The sequence below is a fragment of the Ambystoma mexicanum genome, chromosome 8 (genome assembly GCF_040938575.1).
Source record: "Ambystoma mexicanum isolate Mex_15411 chromosome 8, UKY_AmexF1_1, whole genome shotgun sequence".
NCBI lineage: Eukaryota > Metazoa > Chordata > Amphibia > Caudata > Ambystomatidae > Ambystoma > Ambystoma mexicanum.
The window spans coordinates 304,872,234-304,892,832 of record NC_090929.1 but is presented as its reverse complement, the minus strand read 5'-3'; the positions used below and the strand labels follow the sequence as shown (position 1 = coordinate 304,892,832).

Here is a 20,599-nt window from a genome sequence, read left to right as displayed (position 1 = left end):
AACTTAGAACCCACAAATGGGATCTGTAGCTGGGCTGTTCATGTCCTTCACAGGAGGGAAACTCTAACATCCAAAAAGAGGTCACTGTGGGAAATGAATTCTCTCAGAGAGGTAGCCATGAGAAAAAGACATTGAACAATTTAGAAATGTAAAGTAAATGCATAGCTGCCCACCACTATGGAGCCAGCTGAAACTGAGCAATGGCTGAAAGACAATATGGTACTTGTTATATCGTGCCTGAGTGTGTTTGTAATGTTTATCAGTAAAGGAAGGAGATGTGTTGTGATGTGCTTGTCTCTGCATGTGAAAGCTGGTGATGTCATGTGGAGTGTTGCCTTGTGAATGTCGGAATGTTTACCCAAGGATTCCACACCCAGCCAGTTAGAGCTCCCCAGCCTGGGTGATGGGAGCCAGTGTTATGCCCTGTCCACTTATGTATATAACTTCATGTAACTGTGACTTAAGTACTTGTAATAAACATATAAGTAATCCCAAGAAGCCTGGAAGTCACTTTACAACATTGGCGACGAGGTGGTCTTAAAAAGAAGAACATGCGAGCAAGAAACTGAAGAAAGTAGAAGAAGCCTGCTGCTGGGGGTGCAGGAAGCAGTTGGAAAAGAAGGACAACACTGCCCCAAAACACAAGTAAGACCCATCACCCAGGGCACCAAAAGGGAGGAAGGAAGCCCTATATAGGAAGGATAAGCTGCCCATAAGGTGGAGGGAGAGCTGGGTCCTGGGGCTGAAGAGAGGAGCAGGGCCTTGAAGGGAAGCTCAAGAAGGGAGCTAGGCCTTTAAGATTGAGAAATCTTTGTGAAGAAGTGAAGCCTGTTAAAGTAAAACCAGAAGTGCTGTCTGTTAAGTGAAGATAAAAGGAAGCTTAAAATAACACCTGGTCCCTTAAACTGAAGAAGGAATCCCACCCCATTAGTTAAAGAAACCTGTAGATTAAACAAAGCTCGTAGTGAAGATGACTCCCATGAGAGAGGGAGGAGCTAAGGAGCTGCAGGCAAGAGAAGACAGCTGATGCCATGACCAGCAGCATCTCTTTGTGGTAGGAAGGTGTTCCTGGTGTATGGCATGCTGGGCGTAGATGTCACCTGTTAGAGACTGCATTGCAAGTGTGAAGTACTGAGGGGTGAAGAAGAAAGCTCTGCAGTGATGTTTCCATTCACCAGTCAAAGTATCATTCCCCAGTCAAGCAGCGCAGGGATGTGATGCTGTTTACCCTCATATGAAACCAAAAGTAAGCTTTAGGGAAAGTATGAAGCCCAGTAAGCTTCCTCCCATGTAGGAGTGTAAGTCTGCTTTGAGTTCATAAGTGGGACTTGGAGAAGGATGTGAGACTGCGGACAGTGAACTGAGGGGTTCCCCAACGAGGCACTACGATGTTAGGGAAGATTTTGAAGTGACAGTCTGGAGTGAGCAGCGAGTACTGGCTCTGCATGTCCGAAGCGCAATGTGAACGAAAGGTTAGACCCAGGCAGCGCTAGTCTGGTAGCGTATGCTCAGGGAAAGAGATGCAGGGAAAACTGCCTGCGTGCCACTTTGTTTTCAAGGATCAAAAGCGGATCGGGTTTTGGAAGCAGTGAACCGTTTTAAAACATTGAAGTTGAAGGGTGACATACGCTGGGTCGAGGTACGTGGTATGAGTGACGTTTGGCTTATGAAGATCAGCATTGCCCCGAGGCAGAAGTGTTACTGGTGACATCACAGCTGGTTTAAGGGAGTCGGCAATGCCATAGAACGCCAGATTCAAGCATTATCTTCATATTAGAATGCACTCACCATGCCAGATTCCAGCCGGTAGCCAAAGCCATTAACCGAGGCAGGATGAAGAATAAAATAAACGATGTTATGAGGAAAGAACCCTGCAACGTGCATTGCCGTGCACAGGAAGAGGAGAGCTGAAGGCATTGGGCCGTAAGATGAGTAAATAAGCCTAAGTGCGTTGTGGGGTGAGAGGAGAGACCCCCTTACGAATCATCTTCACAGTGTGCCTACGATTTTATGGGTATTATCCGGCTGAGACATGTAGAGCGCTGCTGAGCACGTCGGTGAGTCGGAAAATCAGACAGGAATAAGAGCGCAGTAGGAAATCCGAATTCCACTATAGGATTTGCCAAGGATGTCATTATTGTTGTCATGAATGTCGTTCCTGGTGAAGGGAATGCGGCAAATTTGGGTTATGGTACATCAAGGTGCTGCGACTGCAGAGGAGACACAAGGACCGCATTTGAAGTAATGGCTGCAGTGTATCATTTTATGTTTAAGTGATTATGATGGTCACGAATCTGGTCTTTCAGAAGATAACGCTGGACATTTCAGGAGCAGCAACGTGTATCCTTTAACTGTTTTTGCATTAAGTTTGTGTTACCAACCTAGTTTTGTAACAGATTAAGGATTGACAAGCATGGGAGGTGCACGAGAAGTTTGTGTGTGGATATATGCGTGCAGGAATTGAGGTTCAGATCTAAACTGTATTGGATTTAACACATTTGAGGAATTTTAGGTTCAAAAGGACTCATTTGGACATTCTGAACATGCACAATATGCCTAGATGTGTGCAAGTCAGTAGCAGGGTGTGAGAGAGGTTAGAGTAACCATTGAGGGATTGCAGGGTAGGCTGCAGCCAACATGGACATGTAGGAATAAATGCGCATATTTCTTGGTTACGCCATAAGGGCTGTGTATGCAAATGTCACTATGAAGTTGAGTTGTTAGGCAGTGTAGACACAAGTGTATGGGTGGGTGAGTGCCACAGAGGTGCAAGAACATAGTGTATCAGAGTGATTGTGGGTGAGTGCCACAAAGATGCAGGGTGGTACATAAACTGGCCATGGATTTTAGGAAATGTAATTATATAGTTTGCTATTGCTTTAATGGTGAGAAAAGAAGTATATATATTGTGCAACATGAATTATTAGGATTTTAATTTTTGCAAAATGGTAATGCAAAATGTTGTTTTATGTGACTCATGTATGAAATGGGTGCACATGGGTAAAACATGTGTTTTGCTAAGAGTCAAAGAGGTTGAGTGTTGGGTAGCACCCAGAATATGTATTGGATGTGGGTGAAAGTCCCACACGGGTTTGGAGGTAGCGACTCCAGTGTATATGTAAGTATGAGTGTGGTTGAGTGAAACCACAGCTGTATGGGTGGTAGCGCCACCATTACACTAGAAAAATGTGGTGAGTGTGCCACAGCGGTCTGGACGGTAGTACATCCATTTGTGCAAGGTAAAGGTGGAGAGCCTGCGTGACCATTTGGGTATGTTAGAGGTGTGTGTGGTTAGGAATACCACAGGAGTCGCTGAATACCACAGGTGTTGCTGGGAGGTAGCGCCTCCAAGCATACTCTACTTCCCTTTCAAGCATAGCAGTGAGAATGTATGTGAGTTGGGATGTAGCATTTCCAAGCATAACAGTGAGGATTTATGTGAGTTTTCATCACTCCATAATAAGATGCATTCATGTTCCCTCATTGCTCTAGTGTGGCTTTATGTGTGTAGATTAGGAGATTAATGCGGAGTACCATTCTCCATTAAAAGGCAGGTTTTTAAGAGATGCGAGGTTTGGGATGTTATGAAATAGTGTAATGGGTGAAGTGAGGTGAGAGCGAGAGTGAGTCAGAGAAGATGTGAAATGGGGCAGCACCCATAGTGTGTGTAGCCTGTGGATGTGCTACAATGAAGTGAGGAGGTAGCGCCTCCGTGACTATAGTGGAGGTAGCACTTCCGCCAGTACAGTGGAGGTAGCGCCTCCCACATGAGGAGCATGAAAGTATTTTTGGAGGGAACGCCTCCGCCAGAGTAATTGGAGGTAGCGCCTCTGCCAGAGTAATAGGAGGTAGCGCCTCTGCCAGAGTAATAGGAGGTAGCGCCTTCGCCAGAGTAGTTGGAGGTAGTGCCTCTGTCAGAGTATTTGGAGGTAGTGCCTCCGCCAGTGTAGTTGGAGGTGGTGCCTCCACCAGTGTATTTGGAGGTAGCGCCTCCGCCAGTGTAATAGGAGGTAGCGCCTCCACCAGAGTAGTTTGAGGTAGCACCTCCGCCAGTGTGATTGGAGGTAGTGTCTCCACCAGAGTATTTGGAGGGAGTGCCTCTGCCAGTATCATTGGAGGTGGTCCATCCACCTGAGCATTTGGAGGTAGCGCCTCCACCAGTGTGATCAGAGGTAGCGCCTCTGCCAGTTTATTTGGAGGTAGTGCCTCCGCCAGTGTAATTGGAAGTAGCGCCTCCGCCAGAGTATTTGGGGGTAGGGCCCCACCAGAGTATATGTAGGTAGCGCTTCTGCTTGTGTCATTTGGTAGCGCCCCGCCAGGGCTCCAGTGTAGTTGGAGGTAGCACCTCCACCTGAGTAATTGGGGGTAGGGCCCCGCCAGAGTATGTGTAGGTAGCGCTTCTGCTTGTGTCATTTGGTAGCGCCCTGTCAGAGTATTTGGAGGTAGCACCTCTGCCTGAGTAATTGGAGGTAGCACCTCCGCCAATGTGATTGGAGGTAGCGCCTCCGTAAGAGTATTTTGAGGTAGCGTGTAGCGAATCTGCTAGAGTATTTGGAGGTAGCATATCCACCAGTGCGATTGGAGATATCACCCCAGATGCTTGAAGGTGTAGGTGGGTGTGTAGGGTTAGTGGCCTACAGACGTAGGGAGAGTGTCCCTAAGAATTGATATTCCCCATGCTGGTGATGGATGTGGAAAGGAGGGGAATATGCTATGGTGTGCTTGTCCGTGTGTGTTGACGTTTGAGAAGAAGGGAGATATGTTGTGTCTATTTGATGTATCTGTGTGGGTGCAGTGTGAATCAGTAAAGGAAGGAGATGTGTTATATCGTGCCTGAGTGTGTTTGTAATGTTTATCAGTAAAGGAAGGAGATGTGTTGTGATGTGCTTGTCTCTGCATGTGAAAGCTGGTGATGTCATGTGGAGTGTTGCCTTGTGAATGTCGGAATGTTTACCCAAGGATTCCACACCCAGCCAGTTAGAGCTCCCCAGCCTGGGTGATGGGAGCCAGTGTTATGTCCTGTCCACTTATGTATATAACTTCATGTAACTGTGACTTAAGTACTTGTAATAAACATATAAGTAATCCCAAGAAGCCTGGAAGTCACTTTACAACAGTACTCATTGCTTTTAATACAGGACTGCATACTTACAAATTCAAGACCATCTGGAATATAATAATCTCCTAGGCCTAGAACAATCAGGCTTCAGATCTGGTCATGGCACTGAATCAGCCCTTATAGATGTTAAAATTCAGATGGATGAACTAAAAGACAAAGGCAATTTAGCCCTCCTCCTCCTACTGGATCTATCAGTGGCCTTTGATTTAGTCAACCATAAAGTCCTCTGCAAACACCTGACACGGGCAGCCCACTTCTCTTCCAAATACACAACGTGGATACAGTCCTTCCTCGATAATAGAACTATGAGAGTATTCGCACCGACTGCCTAGGCTGAGCCTGCCCCAGTCACCTGCGGAGTACCGCAGGGCTCCTGTGTCTCCCCTACATTATACAAAAATGTTACCAAGCCACTTTTCGACAACCAAGACGACTTGGATGTCACCTACACCAACTATGCAGATGACACCCAAATCCTCATCCCTATTACAGGCTCTACGACACAGACACCAAACTGCTCCATGAAATATACCAACTTATCCAGGCGTGGATGGCTATCCACAACCTCTGTCTTAACGACGATAAGACAGAGTTTCACCTTACTGGATCTCAGACAAGACTGAACAAACTAGACAACCAATTCAACTCCTTCAATATTGATGGCATTGATATTAAAGTCTCGAAGGAAGTGAAAACTCTCAGCATATATCTTGATTCCACCCTTACTCTTACTAGACAAGTTAATGCTACGGCCTCAGCAACGGCCTACACATCTAAACTGATTAATGCTTGTAGACCGTTCCTGTCCCTTGAAAGATGCATTACCTTGGCCAGAGCCCTCATATTATCTAAACTAGATTACTGTAATGCCTTGTATCTAGGTACGAATAAAAGTAATGTGAAAAAATTACAAGTTTTACAAAACAATGCGCTGAGAGCAGCACTCAACATCCCAAGAGCCAACCGCATCTCCGCAGCAAGACGTAGCATCTACTGGTTGCCGGCTCAGGACAGAATCACGTTCAAGACTTGCACTAACACATAAGTGCCTCTCTAATTCAGCACCAAAATATCTAGCAAACAAATTCACCAGAAATCAATCAGACGGACCTACCCAGTCCACACACACACACAGCCTAAAGATTCCTAGATTCAAGCTACAAGAACCACGGGGCAATAGTTTTCCAGTACTAGCTGCCAAACTATGGAATTCCATGCCTTTAGCTCTTAGAGCAGAACAGTCTTTTTTTGGAGATTTAGAAAACGTAGCTCTTTGCACAGGAGCGATAATGATGCCTCTAACAACTGTATCTATAAAGCATGACTGCACCTGTAACACCTTTTATGTACCGAACTGTTTTCTCTGCCTCGCAATAATATTGTTATCCTCAAGTAATGCGCCCAGATACCATTGGGTTAGGTGTGCTATATAAATAAACAAATAAATACATAAATAAATAAATACAGGTAAAGGACACCTTAGTGAAAGCCCTGACTGTACGGTGTTGAGTGATGTGGGTTTGCTCTTTATTCAGTGAACTAAAATGGATGGAAAATGTATTTGTTAGACCTGGTCATTATCCCAAGTTAGATATAGCTAAATATTGGTTAATGTGCCCGTTTGGGTTTCTTGTCGCTCCCTACCAATTTGGCAAGTGGAGGCACTGTTCACAGATGTGCCAAAGGCTGTTCCAGTGGGAGTGGGGTGGGCTGGTAAGGGTTGATGTAAAGAACACGTAGGGTGCTATGCCCAAATTGTGTCCCTGCACATAGGCAGTGTGGTAACACTTTTATGAGGTGTGCACTTTACTACGACTCCATTCGCTGAGCCTCCAAACATGGTCAGTAGACATCCCTCCTTGCCCAAGTCAACGCATCAGTGAAAGTCATTACAAGTGACGTATACTTTACCAGCTGATGTTATCTTGTGAATATTCTCGTTCCCCAGCCAGAACTCTGATATCAGGGTGCCGAAGCCTCTTTTGTATGTATTCCAATCACGATAAAAATCCACAGTCCCATCCCAGCGCCTCTGAAACACCTGCAAGGAAGCCAGAGAGAGAAGAGTCTGTTGACCAAGCTCAGATGCGGATAAACTTTAATTTTATTTTCACAGGAATTTTTATATGATTTCTCCCTACATGTGCACTATGAAATGGCTTGTTGAACAATAGAATGATTCTATTTGGGAATTCCTATAGAGCAGTCTCGTAACATTCTTTTAAGATTTCCTACAACAACGTTCTGAACACGTTTTTATATGCATGATTCTCATATTACAACTATGTTTAGAATCTTCCTATTGTTTTCTTAATCGACTGTCCATAGAACAAGCATGTGCAAAGCCAACAGTTTCGGCCATGCAGGTCTCCTCCCAGGCAGAGAGACTAGGGATGTGGCTTGCACGGATAAAAGAGCATTGGCACGAGCGTGCAGTCCAGTGCCCCTGGTTCAGCGCGTCCTGGTGACTTTCAGAGTGCTCTCACTGTTCCATAAACAATACATGTGGCTCTCCTGTTTGGTGCTAAAGCCCATCCCGGGAGGATAGCTCAGCTGCAACGTGCTCGCCTTGGAAGCAGCACAACACGGAGCAACACAAGTTCGATCCCCGGGTCAGCGCTTAGAAACCTCCGGGTATTTCACGCAATATAAATAAACTATCATATCATCTCTAAGACAAAATTATAGCACCAGCTGTATGCCAAAATTAAAGGTAGTGTTAAAACTGCATCATTAAGTTAAAGCTAAGTAACCTCACTTGGTGTTGCTGATATGCAACCGAGGAGCCAAAACTAAGAGTGGTATTAAAGCATCACCTATTTTCCAAATCTATAGGTGGAGTGAAAGTGCCACTAATGAACCAAATCTAACTGTGGTTCTCCAGTGCCACCAGTGAGTCAAGACGATTTAGTCACTCTAGGCAGAGCACCATCTTTGATCAATAACTAATGGTGGAGACCAAATGAGCACTGGTGCTAAAGCACTACCTTTGAAGCAAAACTATACAACCTCACTACCACCTAAGAGCCAACACTAATCGTGCAAATGCAGTCCCACATGAGACAAAACTAAGTAGCCCAGTGACACCTCAAAAGCGTGTCTCCACAATGCCACCTCTCTCTCTACACATGCTATACAAATTTCCCTCACTTTAGCCCCAACCGTAAGCCAAAACTAAAAACAAGAGGCCTCTTCTAGAAGTGGTATTAGGACCTTTCTACATAGAGCTAACCAGATAGCTCAGTGAGTTATGAACTCATGGCTTAGGTCCATGTTTAACCTACAGGTACCATGTTTGTTTTATTCCTGGCAGGAGCAACTCAATGATCCCTCCTCCAATGCTTATATATTAAGTAACATTACTTTGCATAGTAATGATACTACTTTTTAGTGACAGCACTACCGAATGGTTAACCTATACACGCATTATTGAGGAAGAACTATGGGCCTCATTACACGGAAGGCGGTGATCCAGGGTGCTATTAGCACCCTGGACCATGCCGGTAAATTACCGGCACCGCCTTGGCGGTAAGGGGATTTACCGCCTCATTCCAAGGTTGGTGGGGCGGTAAATCCCCCTTCCGCCATTGCCCTTCCCCATTCCCATTTCTGCCCCATAGGGCTCTATGGGAATGGGGAAGGCGCTAATTACGGCACTGCAATTTTGCGGTGCCGTAATTAGCTCCGAGGTCCCTTAGCGGGTTGGTTTTTAACGCCTGCAAAAAGCAGGCGTTAAAGCACCAACCCGCTAAGGGACCTCGTTATACGGCGGTAAGGGTTAACGGTCACCGTTGCCATTAACGGTGACCGTTAACCCTTACCGCCGTCCGTGTAATGAGGCCCATATGTATTTATACATGCTCAATGTCCTGCATGTAATTAGCACACAAATGTTCTGTGGGTTTTCCATTCAATTTAATGATGAGATTATGACTTGTCCTGCAATTGGAAACATATATGATGATTTGGTTTGAATAGGCTGTTGGTATAGGCCTATTTGTCTATATCACAAACTATTACACTATGGAATATGGAATAGCCATGTCTGAAGTGTCTGACTTGTCTGAACTGGGCAAAATATTTGAAAGGAGATGAGTGACAATCCCTCTATTTTCTGAAAGTGGTCAACCAAATGTCCCCAATCTTTAAGGGTAAGGTAAACATAAAAGAATGTGGTGCTGCTTTCTGTATGAGGCTATGTTGGATTTTGCTTGGATGTGATAATGCAACCTAGCATTAACAGATTAATTGCTGTGGCAGGCGTGCAACTGTGATATGCTTCTAGCACATAAATTATTATTTAAGACACCAGAATGTGCCACACGACCCCTATATGGAGGGCACTTTGAATGGCAAATGGTACAGAGGTGTATATTGTGTGGTGGGTGACCCGCGTCCAAGTTAGGGGTCCTGAGTCGAAGCATGAAGGTCACTTAGCACACAATAGAGCCTGATGGTAAGAGCTCTAACACTATTAGAGTTTGTACAGGGCGACAAAGGGGCAGCCTCACCTGAGGCTTCATGTGACACAACTTGTCCATATCTTCTAGGCCAGTCCCCAGTGTGGAAGCCATTCCCCAACCAATTCGCTCTCCCAGCTAGTCTAGATGCAGATCTCCAAATGTAGACCCCTATGACCTGCCTGGTAAGACCACTGCAGGCCTTTTTAATCAAGAAATCTATCATGTTTGGAGATCCCTTACTTTGCCATGGTCCTCTAGTGACCACTGCTAGAAATGACGCGGCTTCTGGAGTCAAATTAAGAGCTATAGTAGCATGGACATGCACTCTAATTGTGTACTTGTTCCTGTAGTAGTTTGATAATCAAAACCTCTCCTTTATCTCTCGACTAGCTGTGGACACTTCAGTACCACCCCATTCTGTCCCTATGACTGTCTCTGTCTGGTTGGTTTTGGGGGGGGCTTTAATGGCAGCTTTGGCCACAACCTGAGAGGGGCAGCTCTACTCATAGACTCATATCTACAAGTAGAATTATCCATTGCCTTTATAAAACACTAGCAAAAAGTGCCTGTACTTTGCACAGGTTCTGTAGAAAGACATGAAAACACTCTCATAAATTGTTGACAATCACAGAGCAGACGTGGAGGGGAGGGCCAATTGATGTGCTGCAGCATAATGAGACCTTCTGTGCACTCTCCCCACCTGTCGCCTCACCCTTATGCGGCGCAGTATGTTGTGGTGCAGATATCGCAGAAACGGCACGTTCTAGGGCCTTGAAACGTGGTTTTTCATATCCCCCAGGGGCCTCTAGGTTTTGCTCCTAGCGTCGAGATGGTTAAAATGACAGTTTTCCGGACCTTCAAAGACCGCATTGATGTTTTGCACATTGCAGTGCAAATATCTCAGAAATGGTACATCCTAGGGCCTTGAAAAGTGGTTTTCAAGGAAGTTCTGTTCCTCATCCAGATGCTTGAAATGAGCTCTGTCTGGTCTTGATAGTTCGCCGTTTCCAGGCAACTGTGTCATGTGTCGAGGGGCTAAAATCCGAGGAACGGGGTGGGGTGTCCACATGTAATGTAGCCAGTAGCATTTGAAGTGTCCTAACAGGTAACTGTGCACAATTTGGTACAGATTTGTGGAACGGTGTGGAATTGTAGGAGGAACAAACAAACAGATTTTCCATTTTTTATATATAAGATAGTGTGAAAAACCTGAGTTTTTTTTCCCTCCCTACTTCCCAGGGACCTTCCAAACAGGTGGCCAGTGGAGGGCCATCGCTTTTGCATCCCATCCCTGGGGGTGGACTAGCGAGGGATGGTCACCTGGGTGGCAGGTCCCTTGGGATTGGGTAGGGATTACAGGAGGGTGAGACATGGTGTCCCCCCCCCTTTCCAGGTGAGCCCCTTCCTGACATTCCCATTGCTTAGTTTAGTTTATTATTTGTATAGCGCCGCCTGGCCCTAGGGCATCCAGGCGCTTGCGATGAATACAACAAGAATAATGAATACAACAAGAATAATGCAGAAATGTACAAATCGATTACATATTTACAAATTTACAGTCTTGGTGCATGCTAGTGCGGTAGGGCTAGGCAGTTTCTTTGGATAGAAGCCAAGTTTTGGTGTTGTGTCTAAATCTGTGAAAGGACGGTTCTGATCTCAGCTCGAGTGGAAGTGAATTCCAAAGTTTGGAGGCAAGCACGGGGAAGCTGGAGCCACCTGCTTTTTGGAGCTTAAATCTTGGGATATTTAAGCAGTGTGTTTGAGCTGATCTGGTAGGGCGCGCTGGGGTGTGGTGCTTGAGGTTGTCGGATAGGTATCTGGGTGCTTGGTTAGCTAGGCATTTGTGTGTGAGTGAGATGGTTTTATATTCAATTCTTTGTGGTATGGATAGCCAATGGCAGGTGCGTCTGGCGTCCGAGATGTGTTCTTGTTTGGGTATGTTCAGGGCTGCTCGCAAGGCGTTGTTTTGTATGACTTGTAGTTTGTTGATGTTTTTCTGACTGGTTCCCAAGTATAGCGCATTGCAGTAGTCAACTTTGGAAAGGACTAGCGCTCTGGCTAAGGTGATGCAGTTGGATGGTGAGAGGTAAGGTCTGCTGGCATTGATAAGTTTACAAGTGTAAGCAGTGGCTGATGAGATGGAATTGATCTGTCTTGTCAGTGTGAGGGAGGAGTCGAGGTAGATTCCTAGGGTTTTGACGCTGTTAGAGACGGTGATGTTATTGCCGTCTATAGTGAATGCTTGATAGAGTTTGTCGAGTTTATTAAGTCTGGGTTGGGAACCTAGGAGAAGAAGCTCGGTCTTGTCGTCATTAAGGCATAGGCCATGCTTGGCCATCCATTCTTGGATAATGGAATAAATGTTGTTGAGAGCAGTGAGGTCGGTGGAGTAGTCGCCTGTTAAAGGGATCAGTATTTGGGTGTCATCTGCGTAGTTGGTGTAGATGACACCCAAGCGGTCCAGTATGTCAAAGAGGGGTTTCGTGAATACATTGTATAGAGTGGGGGAGACGCAGGAGCCCTGGGGGACACCGCAGGTGACTGGGGCTGGGATGGCAGAGGCTGTGGGTGCGAAGACTCTCATGGATCTGTTGTTAAGGAAGGAATGGATCCATGCGTTGGCGTTATCTGAAAATTTGGCTGCTGAGGATAGATGTTTGCAGAGGATGTCGTGGTTGACCAGGTCGAAGGCGGCCGATAAGTCAAGGAGGAGAAGGAGGGCTAGTTTACCATTGTCTTTAATGTTGTCCATCTGTGTCTTAAGGTCAATCAGGGCGGTCTCAGTGCCGTGTTTGGGGCGGAATCCTGATTGTCTGAGTCCTAGTAAGTTATTTTTCTCGAGGTGGTTCTGTATCTGGAGATAGGCAGCTCTGTCGAGGATTTTTAGTAGGAAGGGTACAGTCGTTATGGGTCTGTAGTTGGTGGGGACATTAGGGTCAAGGGTGGGCTTCTTGAGTAAAGGAAGAACCCAGGAGTCCTTGAGGTTGTTGGGCACTATGTTGGAGGTGAAAGATGCGTTGATGAGGGAGGTGATGAAGGGAGCAAGTTGTTTGGCAGCATCTTTAATGATAGGGGCTGGGCAAATGTCGCCTTGGCATTTGGACGGTTTAAGAGAGTAGATTATTTCTTCAACCTCTTTAATGGTTATGGTGGAAAACTCAAAGAGGTTATTGTCATCATTTTGGGGGGTGGTGTGGGTGTGTGTAGAGGGGGTGATGTTATCGGAGAGGGTGAGGCTTTCTTTCTTTGTCAGGATTTTGGCTTGTAGCGTGGCAATTTTGCCTAGGAGTGCTTCCTGGATGTTCGTGCACCAGTGGATGTCTTTGTTGCAAGTGTCTGGAATGGGGGAGGGTGATTCGAGTTCTCTCAGGATATTGAAGAGCTCTTTGGTATTAGATTTGGCGTTGCTGATTCTTTCATTGTACATGTTTTTTTTAGACTGGATGATGGCTGATTTATAGATGTTCGATGCTAGTGCGTAGGATGTCTTATTAATAGTGGATGGTGACTGTTTCCATGCTAATTCAGCTTGTCTTTTGGCTTTGCGGAGTGTTTTTAGTTTGGGGGTGAACCAGGAATTGAGGTGTGCTTGTGGTTTGGCTTTCCGAAGCTTGAGTGGTGCTATGGTATTTATGGCCTTAAGGATAGTTGTGTTGTATAAATCTACTAATTCAGTAGGGTTGGTCATGGTGGGTGAGAAGTCGATGATGGGTTGGAGTAACGGGAGGAGTTTCTCTAGTGTGATATTTTTGTTGTTTCTTGTGAGTGTGGGTGGGGCATTGGAGGAGGGCCCTGGTGTTTGAGTGCCTTTGTTGATGGTGAAGGTAATAAGGTGGTGATCGGTCCAGGCGCATGGAGTGTTGGAGAGGATGGTAGTGTTGCAATTGAGGTCAGCTATCCAGTCAAGGATGCGGCCTTTGTTATGTGTGGGTTGTGCGATATGGTGGGTGAGTCCTAATTCTGAAATAGTGTTGGCGATAGTGTGAGCTTTGTCATCTTTCTCATCATTGAGACCTAGATTAAAGTCTCCTAGGATGAGTAGTCGAGAGTTAGGTTTGATATTGTTAGAGAGTAGAAGGGCTATGTCGTCATTAAAGGATAGTATGGGGCCTGGCGGTCTGTAGATGAGGTGGATGGTGATAGTGCTTGTGTGCGTTGTGGATAGTTTGAGGGTGAGTAATTCCGCTGATGTCAGTGATTGGTTTTGTATGTGTCTAATGTTGATGGAACTTTTTGCAATAACGGCTACTCCACCACCTTTAGCTGTTTGTCTGTCTGCACGATAGATGGTATAGTCATTGGGTATAGCAAGTGATAGAGAGGGGCCAGATGCTGGGTGGAGCCAGGTCTCTGTAATAGCTATGAAGTCGAGATCATTAACGGTGATAATGTCGGCAATGTCTAAGGCATGGGCGACTACAGATCTCGCATTGATGAGTGCACCTTTAATGGTTTCGGTGGTGATGCATGATTTTTTGATGTGGGTGCGGGGGGAGGGTGCGATCAGGCCGTGTGATATCTGGTCTGTCGGAAGTGTAGGGCGTGTGCAGTGAGGGGCAGATTTGGTAAAGGTTATGTTTTGTTTGTTGCCTAGATTGGGGAAGGATGCGGGTGTGTGTGTTCTGGATCTGAGTCGGGTGAATCTCGATAATCCTGAGCAGGGATAGGATCTGCTGGTAGTAAGGTTCGTGATAGTGGGTTGGCCGATGGGAGTAGTTTGTGATGCTTCTTGGGGGCTGGGGGTGTCTGCTATGCGATGAGAGTCAATGGAGGAGGTAGGCTGGAAGGGGTTGATGTTGGGTAGGAAGGGGGTGGGGCAGGGTATGGGATAATGTCTGGGGCAAGCTAGTCTGCTGAGGCCGTTGGGGTGTAAGCGAAAGTGTGACCCTGTACAAAGGGTGTCATGGGGGACCAGGCAGAATGGGAACATAATGAGGAAGGTCCAGGTTATCATTTCTGAGTTTAGAGGGAACTGACGCACAAAATCGTCAGAGAGAAGCTAGTGCGCAATGTTAGTACACAATGGTGCTGCAGTGAGGGTACTAGCGCAGAGAATCGGAGAAATGCTAGTGCGCAGTGCTGATACCCAGTACTAATACGCAGTGTAATCTAGGCGACCATAAGGCATTACACAATGTCACAGTAGTCTCTAAGCGACCATAAGGCACTTACACAATGTCACAGTAGTCTCTAAGCGACCATAAGGCACTACACAATGTCACAGTAGTCTCTAAGCGACCATAAGGCACTACACAATGTTGTCACAGTGGTCTCTAAGCGACCATAAGGCACTACACAATGTTACAGTAGTCTATAAGCGACCATAAGGCACTATACAATGTCACAGTAGTCTCTAAGCGACCATAAGGCGCTACACAATGTTGTCACAGTGGTCTCTAAGCGACCATAAGGCACTACACAATGTTACAGTAGTCTCTAAGCGACCATAAGGCACAACACAAGTGGTCACAGTGGTCTCTACGCGACCATAAGGCACTACACAATGTTACAGTAGTCTCTAAGCGACCATAAGGCACAACACAAGTGGTCACAGTGGTCTCTACGCGACCATAAGGCACTACACAATGTTACAGTAGTCTCTAAGCGACCATAAGGCACAACACAAGTGGTCACAGTGGTCTCTACGCGACCATAAGGCACTACACAATGTTACAGTGGTCTCTAAGTGACCATAGGGCACTACACAATGTCACAGTAGTCTCTAAGCGACCATAAGACTCTACACAAGTGGTCATAGTGGTCTCTAAGCGACCATAAGGCACTACCCAATGTGAGCAGTAGTCTGTGTTATACCTTACTGCGAGAACAGGGTTCAGTGAAGGCTTGACACTGTTCAGGTTGCTGGCTGGATCAGTTGAAAAAAGGTTGCAGTAAGGGGCGGTATGTTACCCCAAAGGAGATGGGCAGGGGATCTAGCCCTATGCTCGGTGGTGTATACAGGCTAGAGATAGGCACAGTGCACAGTGCCTTCGAGGTGGGCCGGTTCGGAACCTGCTGGCTTGTGGTTGGCTCCCAATAGAGGAGAGGGGCTAATCACGATGTTTGCAGGGTAGCAGGGCCGGATGGAGGGCTAAAGATGCGGCGGACAGCCATCTTTAAATGGTGTGAACCTCAGGGCTTCGATTGGTGGCTGGATGCACTTACTGTTGCTGAATTGCTTACTGTCAACCAGACCCCTGGATTTCCCAGAGACAAAGCTTCTCCTGTCTTAATAACACCACGACGGAGAACTTGTCTCTTTATGTGAAAGGAGGGGAGAGACCCTGACCTCGGATAAAAGGAAAGTGAAGGACACGTCGTTCGAATGCAACCAGTAAGTTAGAAGTGATGCGACAGTCCGATTTGTAAAGACGCGAGTGATTACAAAGTTGCAAGCAGAAGATACGTGTGTGAAAGCGATATGCGTTGAACAAAAAGCTTCAAATGATTTATGCACTATGGTAAAACAAAGTAACAGAGTGGTCCTGTGGAATGCAGCATTGTCGAAAGTCTCTGTGAAATATGGAAGTGAAAATAAGTAACGCTTAAGTGAAAAACAAGTTGAATAAGTTGATGAAAGTGGAAGCCGATGGGGAAGCCTATGAAGAAGAAGGATAAATTCAATAGGATCCTGATGGGGATCGAATGAAACAGAATTGTACAAATAGATGGAAATATAAGCAAGTGGTGCTTGTCGTGGTGCTAAGAAAGCACGTTTGAAAAAGGACTAACAGGAAAAGAAGAATACAATAACTAGAATGCAACAGTGTCGGAGTGGTCAGGCATAGGATTGAGTAAAGCTATGCCCTTTCGAAAGTCTTCGACGTAAAGCATGTATGAAAGCAAGAAGTCAGGGCTAGGGAACCCCGTGTGTCAGGAATTATTGAAACAGAACTGTGTTATGCTAGAAGGCATTGAATCAGGTGAGGGAAGCCTGGGAGGAGAACAGTGTCAAGGCAGAAGTGTGTTATGCAAAAAACATTGAATCAGGCGAGGGAGCATGAGAAGAGAACAGCGTTAAGACAAAGGGCCTCATTACACGGACGGCGGTAAGGGTTAACGGTCACCGTTAATGGCAACGGTGACCGTTAACCCTTACCGCCGTACTACGAGGTCCCTTAGCGGGTTGGTGCTTTAACGCCTGCTTTTTGCAGGCGTTAAAAACCAACCCGCTAAGGGACCTCAGAGCTAATTACGGCACCGCAAAATTGCGGTGCCGTAATTAGCGCCTTCCCCATTCCCATAGAGCCCTATGGGGCAGAAATGGGAATGGGGAAGGGCAATGGCGGAAGGGGGATTTACCGCCCCACCGACCTTGGAATGGGGCGGTAAATCCCCTTACCGCCAAGGCGGTGCCGGTAATTTACCGGCATGGTCCAGGGTGCTAATAGCACCCCGGATCACCGCCTTCCGTGTAATGAGGCCCAAAGTGTGTTTTGCTAAAAAGGGAATGAATCAGGTGAGGGAAGCCTGAGAGAAATTTGAACTGTGCTGAATAAGAAAACTATTGAACTACCTTTTTTTGAACTGCTTGGCACCAATGGAACTTTTGGAGATCCCGAGCAACTTCAGCTTGAGGAAGGGAGCTGAGAAGAGGCTCCATTGTCATCCTAATATTCTTTTGAGGCACTTGTTTACTTTACCCAATACCCTACACATTGTTAAAGTTAGAAAGTGAGGGCAAGCATAGGGTTGACACAGACAGACTCTTTTATTTCGACAAACAGACATTTGGACTATTCTTTCTTCTTTATTTTAATGGCCGAGACTACTTCCATTTAGAAATAGGGCAAGTTAGGCATTCTTAAAACCCCATTTTTATGAATTAAGTATGTTATGTACCTTCTTCAAATGTCTCTGATTAACACTGCTATTATTTTTATTTGTGCAATGATTACTTTTGTCCTGCCCTCATTGTTGTTATGAGTCTGCTTTTGAAAAATGTCTGCCGTATTTGAAATCAGCCAAAAAGACTGAGATTAAATGACTGACTGGAAGATTTGGCTGAATTTCACCCGTTCGAAAAGAGCGAACGGCCGTAATGTCCCCAGCACCCTTGCTCACTATATTGTGAGTGAGGGTTGTGGGGGTGTCCCCCGCAGCCGGTACCAGGAAAGGTCCCTGCGGTACTGGTTCCGGATCACGGAAGTGAAAGGGATCAGGCGTCGCAGGGACACAACGAGTCGGCAGCAAGTTAAGTACATGGGTGGGGGTGAGAGTGTGGGTGGGGTGGGGGGCCAAGTCAGGAATGTTCAGGATAGAAAAGAGCAAAGGTTTTTTCGGAAAAATAATCTTCAGAAATAGTCTTTTCTCCCTAGAACATTTCCATTCTGGGCTTTCAACCCCGATCCCCGTATTTGGCTGGGAGGTCACAAATGCTAGCCATTCTTTATTAGCCCCTGTCTTCTTGATATGAGCACCATAGGCATTGTTCACAATTTACTGCCTTCTCACCCACCTGGATGACTGGAATAAGGGGCTTCACAGGTTTTGCCAAATTCGGGGCTGGTATAGGTAAACCTGACAGTTCAGAAGACAGCACGCCTTTCCCTAGAGCGTGAGTCACTTTCAGGGGATGCCATGAAGTAAAAACGACTGGATTCTGCTGCACTTACTTGGGCCTCCAACTACCAGCCACTTTCTCAAGAAGCTGGTTACTTTCCCTAGCATGCATCTTTTTGCTGGGACCCCATTAACATCAGATGGTGAGAAACCTTTGCATTTGGTCATTAAGCCCCCAAATTCTTTATAAATAAATTAATTTGAAAGCAATTTGTGGAGGAGCACCAGGGGCTCTCTAGCAGTCACCCCGATTACCAACAGAGAAAAAAATCGGGCCCATCAAAAACTCCCCGCCGCAAAAAACGGAAGATTCAGCCATAGGGCAATGCTTACTGTCTTTACTATCTAACAAAATGACAGGGATCACACTAGAAAAGAATACATTCTCGAGAGCTCTCGTCTTCTGAGAGTGTGTCACCTGGTGACGTCACAAAACAAAGTTCCGTCCCTGAAACCTATCAGGCATTCAGAATGGACAGTTATAGCCATATCTGGTGGATCCTCCCGAGACAACCTCTACATAAAACCACTACAAAGGTGACTGTGGATTGGGCAGAATGTGCTCTCCCAGCCAAGGGACCCTGGACGGTTACCAGGCTGAATGTACTGTCCCAAGTTAATGGGAATGAACATGGAGGTGATGTGTGTTCCCGAATGTTGCCATTTCTGATCACCTAAGGCTAGGAGAGTACTTTCAGTTGTTAATTCTTTTGCAACACTTGTATCTTTCCACAACTGGTTTGAAGGAACAGCTTCTCTCGGTCTACCTTGATTGACTGGGATTTGTCTTGCTCTGTTAGGTCACGTGTGTTGAGACCACAAGATAAAGCTCTCCTGCTTGTAACTATGAGGATTCTAGCCTGAATTTGTTGCAGGTGACATATCGTCTTGGTAACAGGGAACTTTCCATCTCCACTCATCCTTGGCTTGGGTGCATTGTGTCTGCCTGCCTCTGGCTGCAGCGATCTTGTTAGCCCTTCCATGTGTTCGAAGTCTTGTCTCCCCTTTTCTATCAACCTCAGTGTGCCTTTAGCTTCCATATTCATCCTTATGGCTTTCCATGTTAGTGGCAGTCAAGCATGTACAAGCTAGGTATACGCGTATTTGGCATCTTGCGTTTCAGCTTTGGTGAAGGATATAGATATATATAGAGATATGGATGCGTGTCAATCAGCTACCTGTGTGAGTCCTAAGCATGTGCTTTGTGTCTAAATGCAACAAGCCAATGTATGTTCATGCAACTTTATGAGCAATGGCTATGTACTTCATGTCTAAGTGCGGCTACTTCATGATGTCAGTGATTTCAGTGATGATGTTATTGATTTCTCGATTTGAGGTCAGTCGACTTGTTCGATTGATGACAGCTCCACCTCCTCCATATAATCGATTGGTATGGTTTGAATGGCTGCCGTTTGGGGGGTCATGAGGGCCATACTTGGACCTCATGGTCTTCAAATTGTCAACTTAAACTGTAATCTACTGGGTTCAGGGTCCCACAATAAAATGGATCACCGTGCGCACCAGTCAATAAAAACAACCTTCACTACAGTTCAGAACTGTGATCCAGACTACATTAGAACAAAGAGAATAAAAATGGTAAAAGCAGAGTAATCAAATTGATTCTAGGTGCTACATGAAGTGCTGCTAGGGAGAATTATCATGCCTGTGGTAATTTCCTCCCACCTTAAAAAATCCCCCAGCTCTTTAGCTAGATTTAGGACCTTTTTCCTCACTCCCTCTTGTGTTTCTCCCTCACCAGGATTTTATGTTTTCGTTGTTTTTGGAGTATGACAAACTCCATAGGCATCTGCGTTTTGTACAGTGAAACACAACACCTTCAGTGCAATGTCACTGAGATGTCCCTTGGATTGCCCTTACGATTTAGATACATTTTCTTAGGTGAACTACTGTTCCCAAGAATAGTAAGGTGAAATTGATCTTACTTACCTTTTTATTTTATAAATCAAGCACCCACACACCAATACATGTGGAGTGCTGGTGGGTTACCTAGTATTCCCTTATCCTACTTTCTCATGTAATATTTTTTGTTACTCTTACTACTTTAAATAGCTGGTGGCAGTGGTTTAATTTTTACTACCAGTGTGCTTTTTTACCACAGGCTGAACCCTCCGCTGCAGTACAGCAGCCATGGTGGTCTATTTAGTCAAAATGGCCCCTGTCTTCTTTTTTCGCCATTTTCTGCTTGTGAGGTCTTTCTTGGCTTTTACTCTGTGCAATGAGATGGATTTGAGCCCTTTGTGTGTTTTGTCTTTGGCGGGCTTCAGCCCTGAAGCCCGCCCCTGGCTCCAGTGTGTCTGGAAGAGCAGGTAGTGAGGGAGGTTCCCAAAACTCCCTTGTCCTTTGTCTCTAGGAGTGCCTGAATTAAACCAGTCCTGTTTGGCCGGCTGGCTATCCTGAAAGTGTCCTGCTGTGTGATTGACAGCCTAGACTGAAT

General features: G+C 45.9%; 1 protein-coding gene across 2 annotated transcripts in view; it reads right to left on the bottom strand.

Moving 5' to 3' along the window:
* Window positions 1-20,599, bottom strand: part of LOC138471859 (ficolin-2-like) — a 522,856-nt gene that overhangs the window by 197,723 nt on the left and 304,534 nt on the right. For both annotated transcript variants that reach the window (XM_069609718.1, XM_069609717.1), the window contains exon 8: window positions 7,031-7,160. In XM_069609718.1, the coding sequence (XP_069465819.1) occupies window positions 7,031-7,160 (130 nt within the window). The remainder of the gene's footprint in view (window positions 1-7,030; window positions 7,161-20,599) is intronic.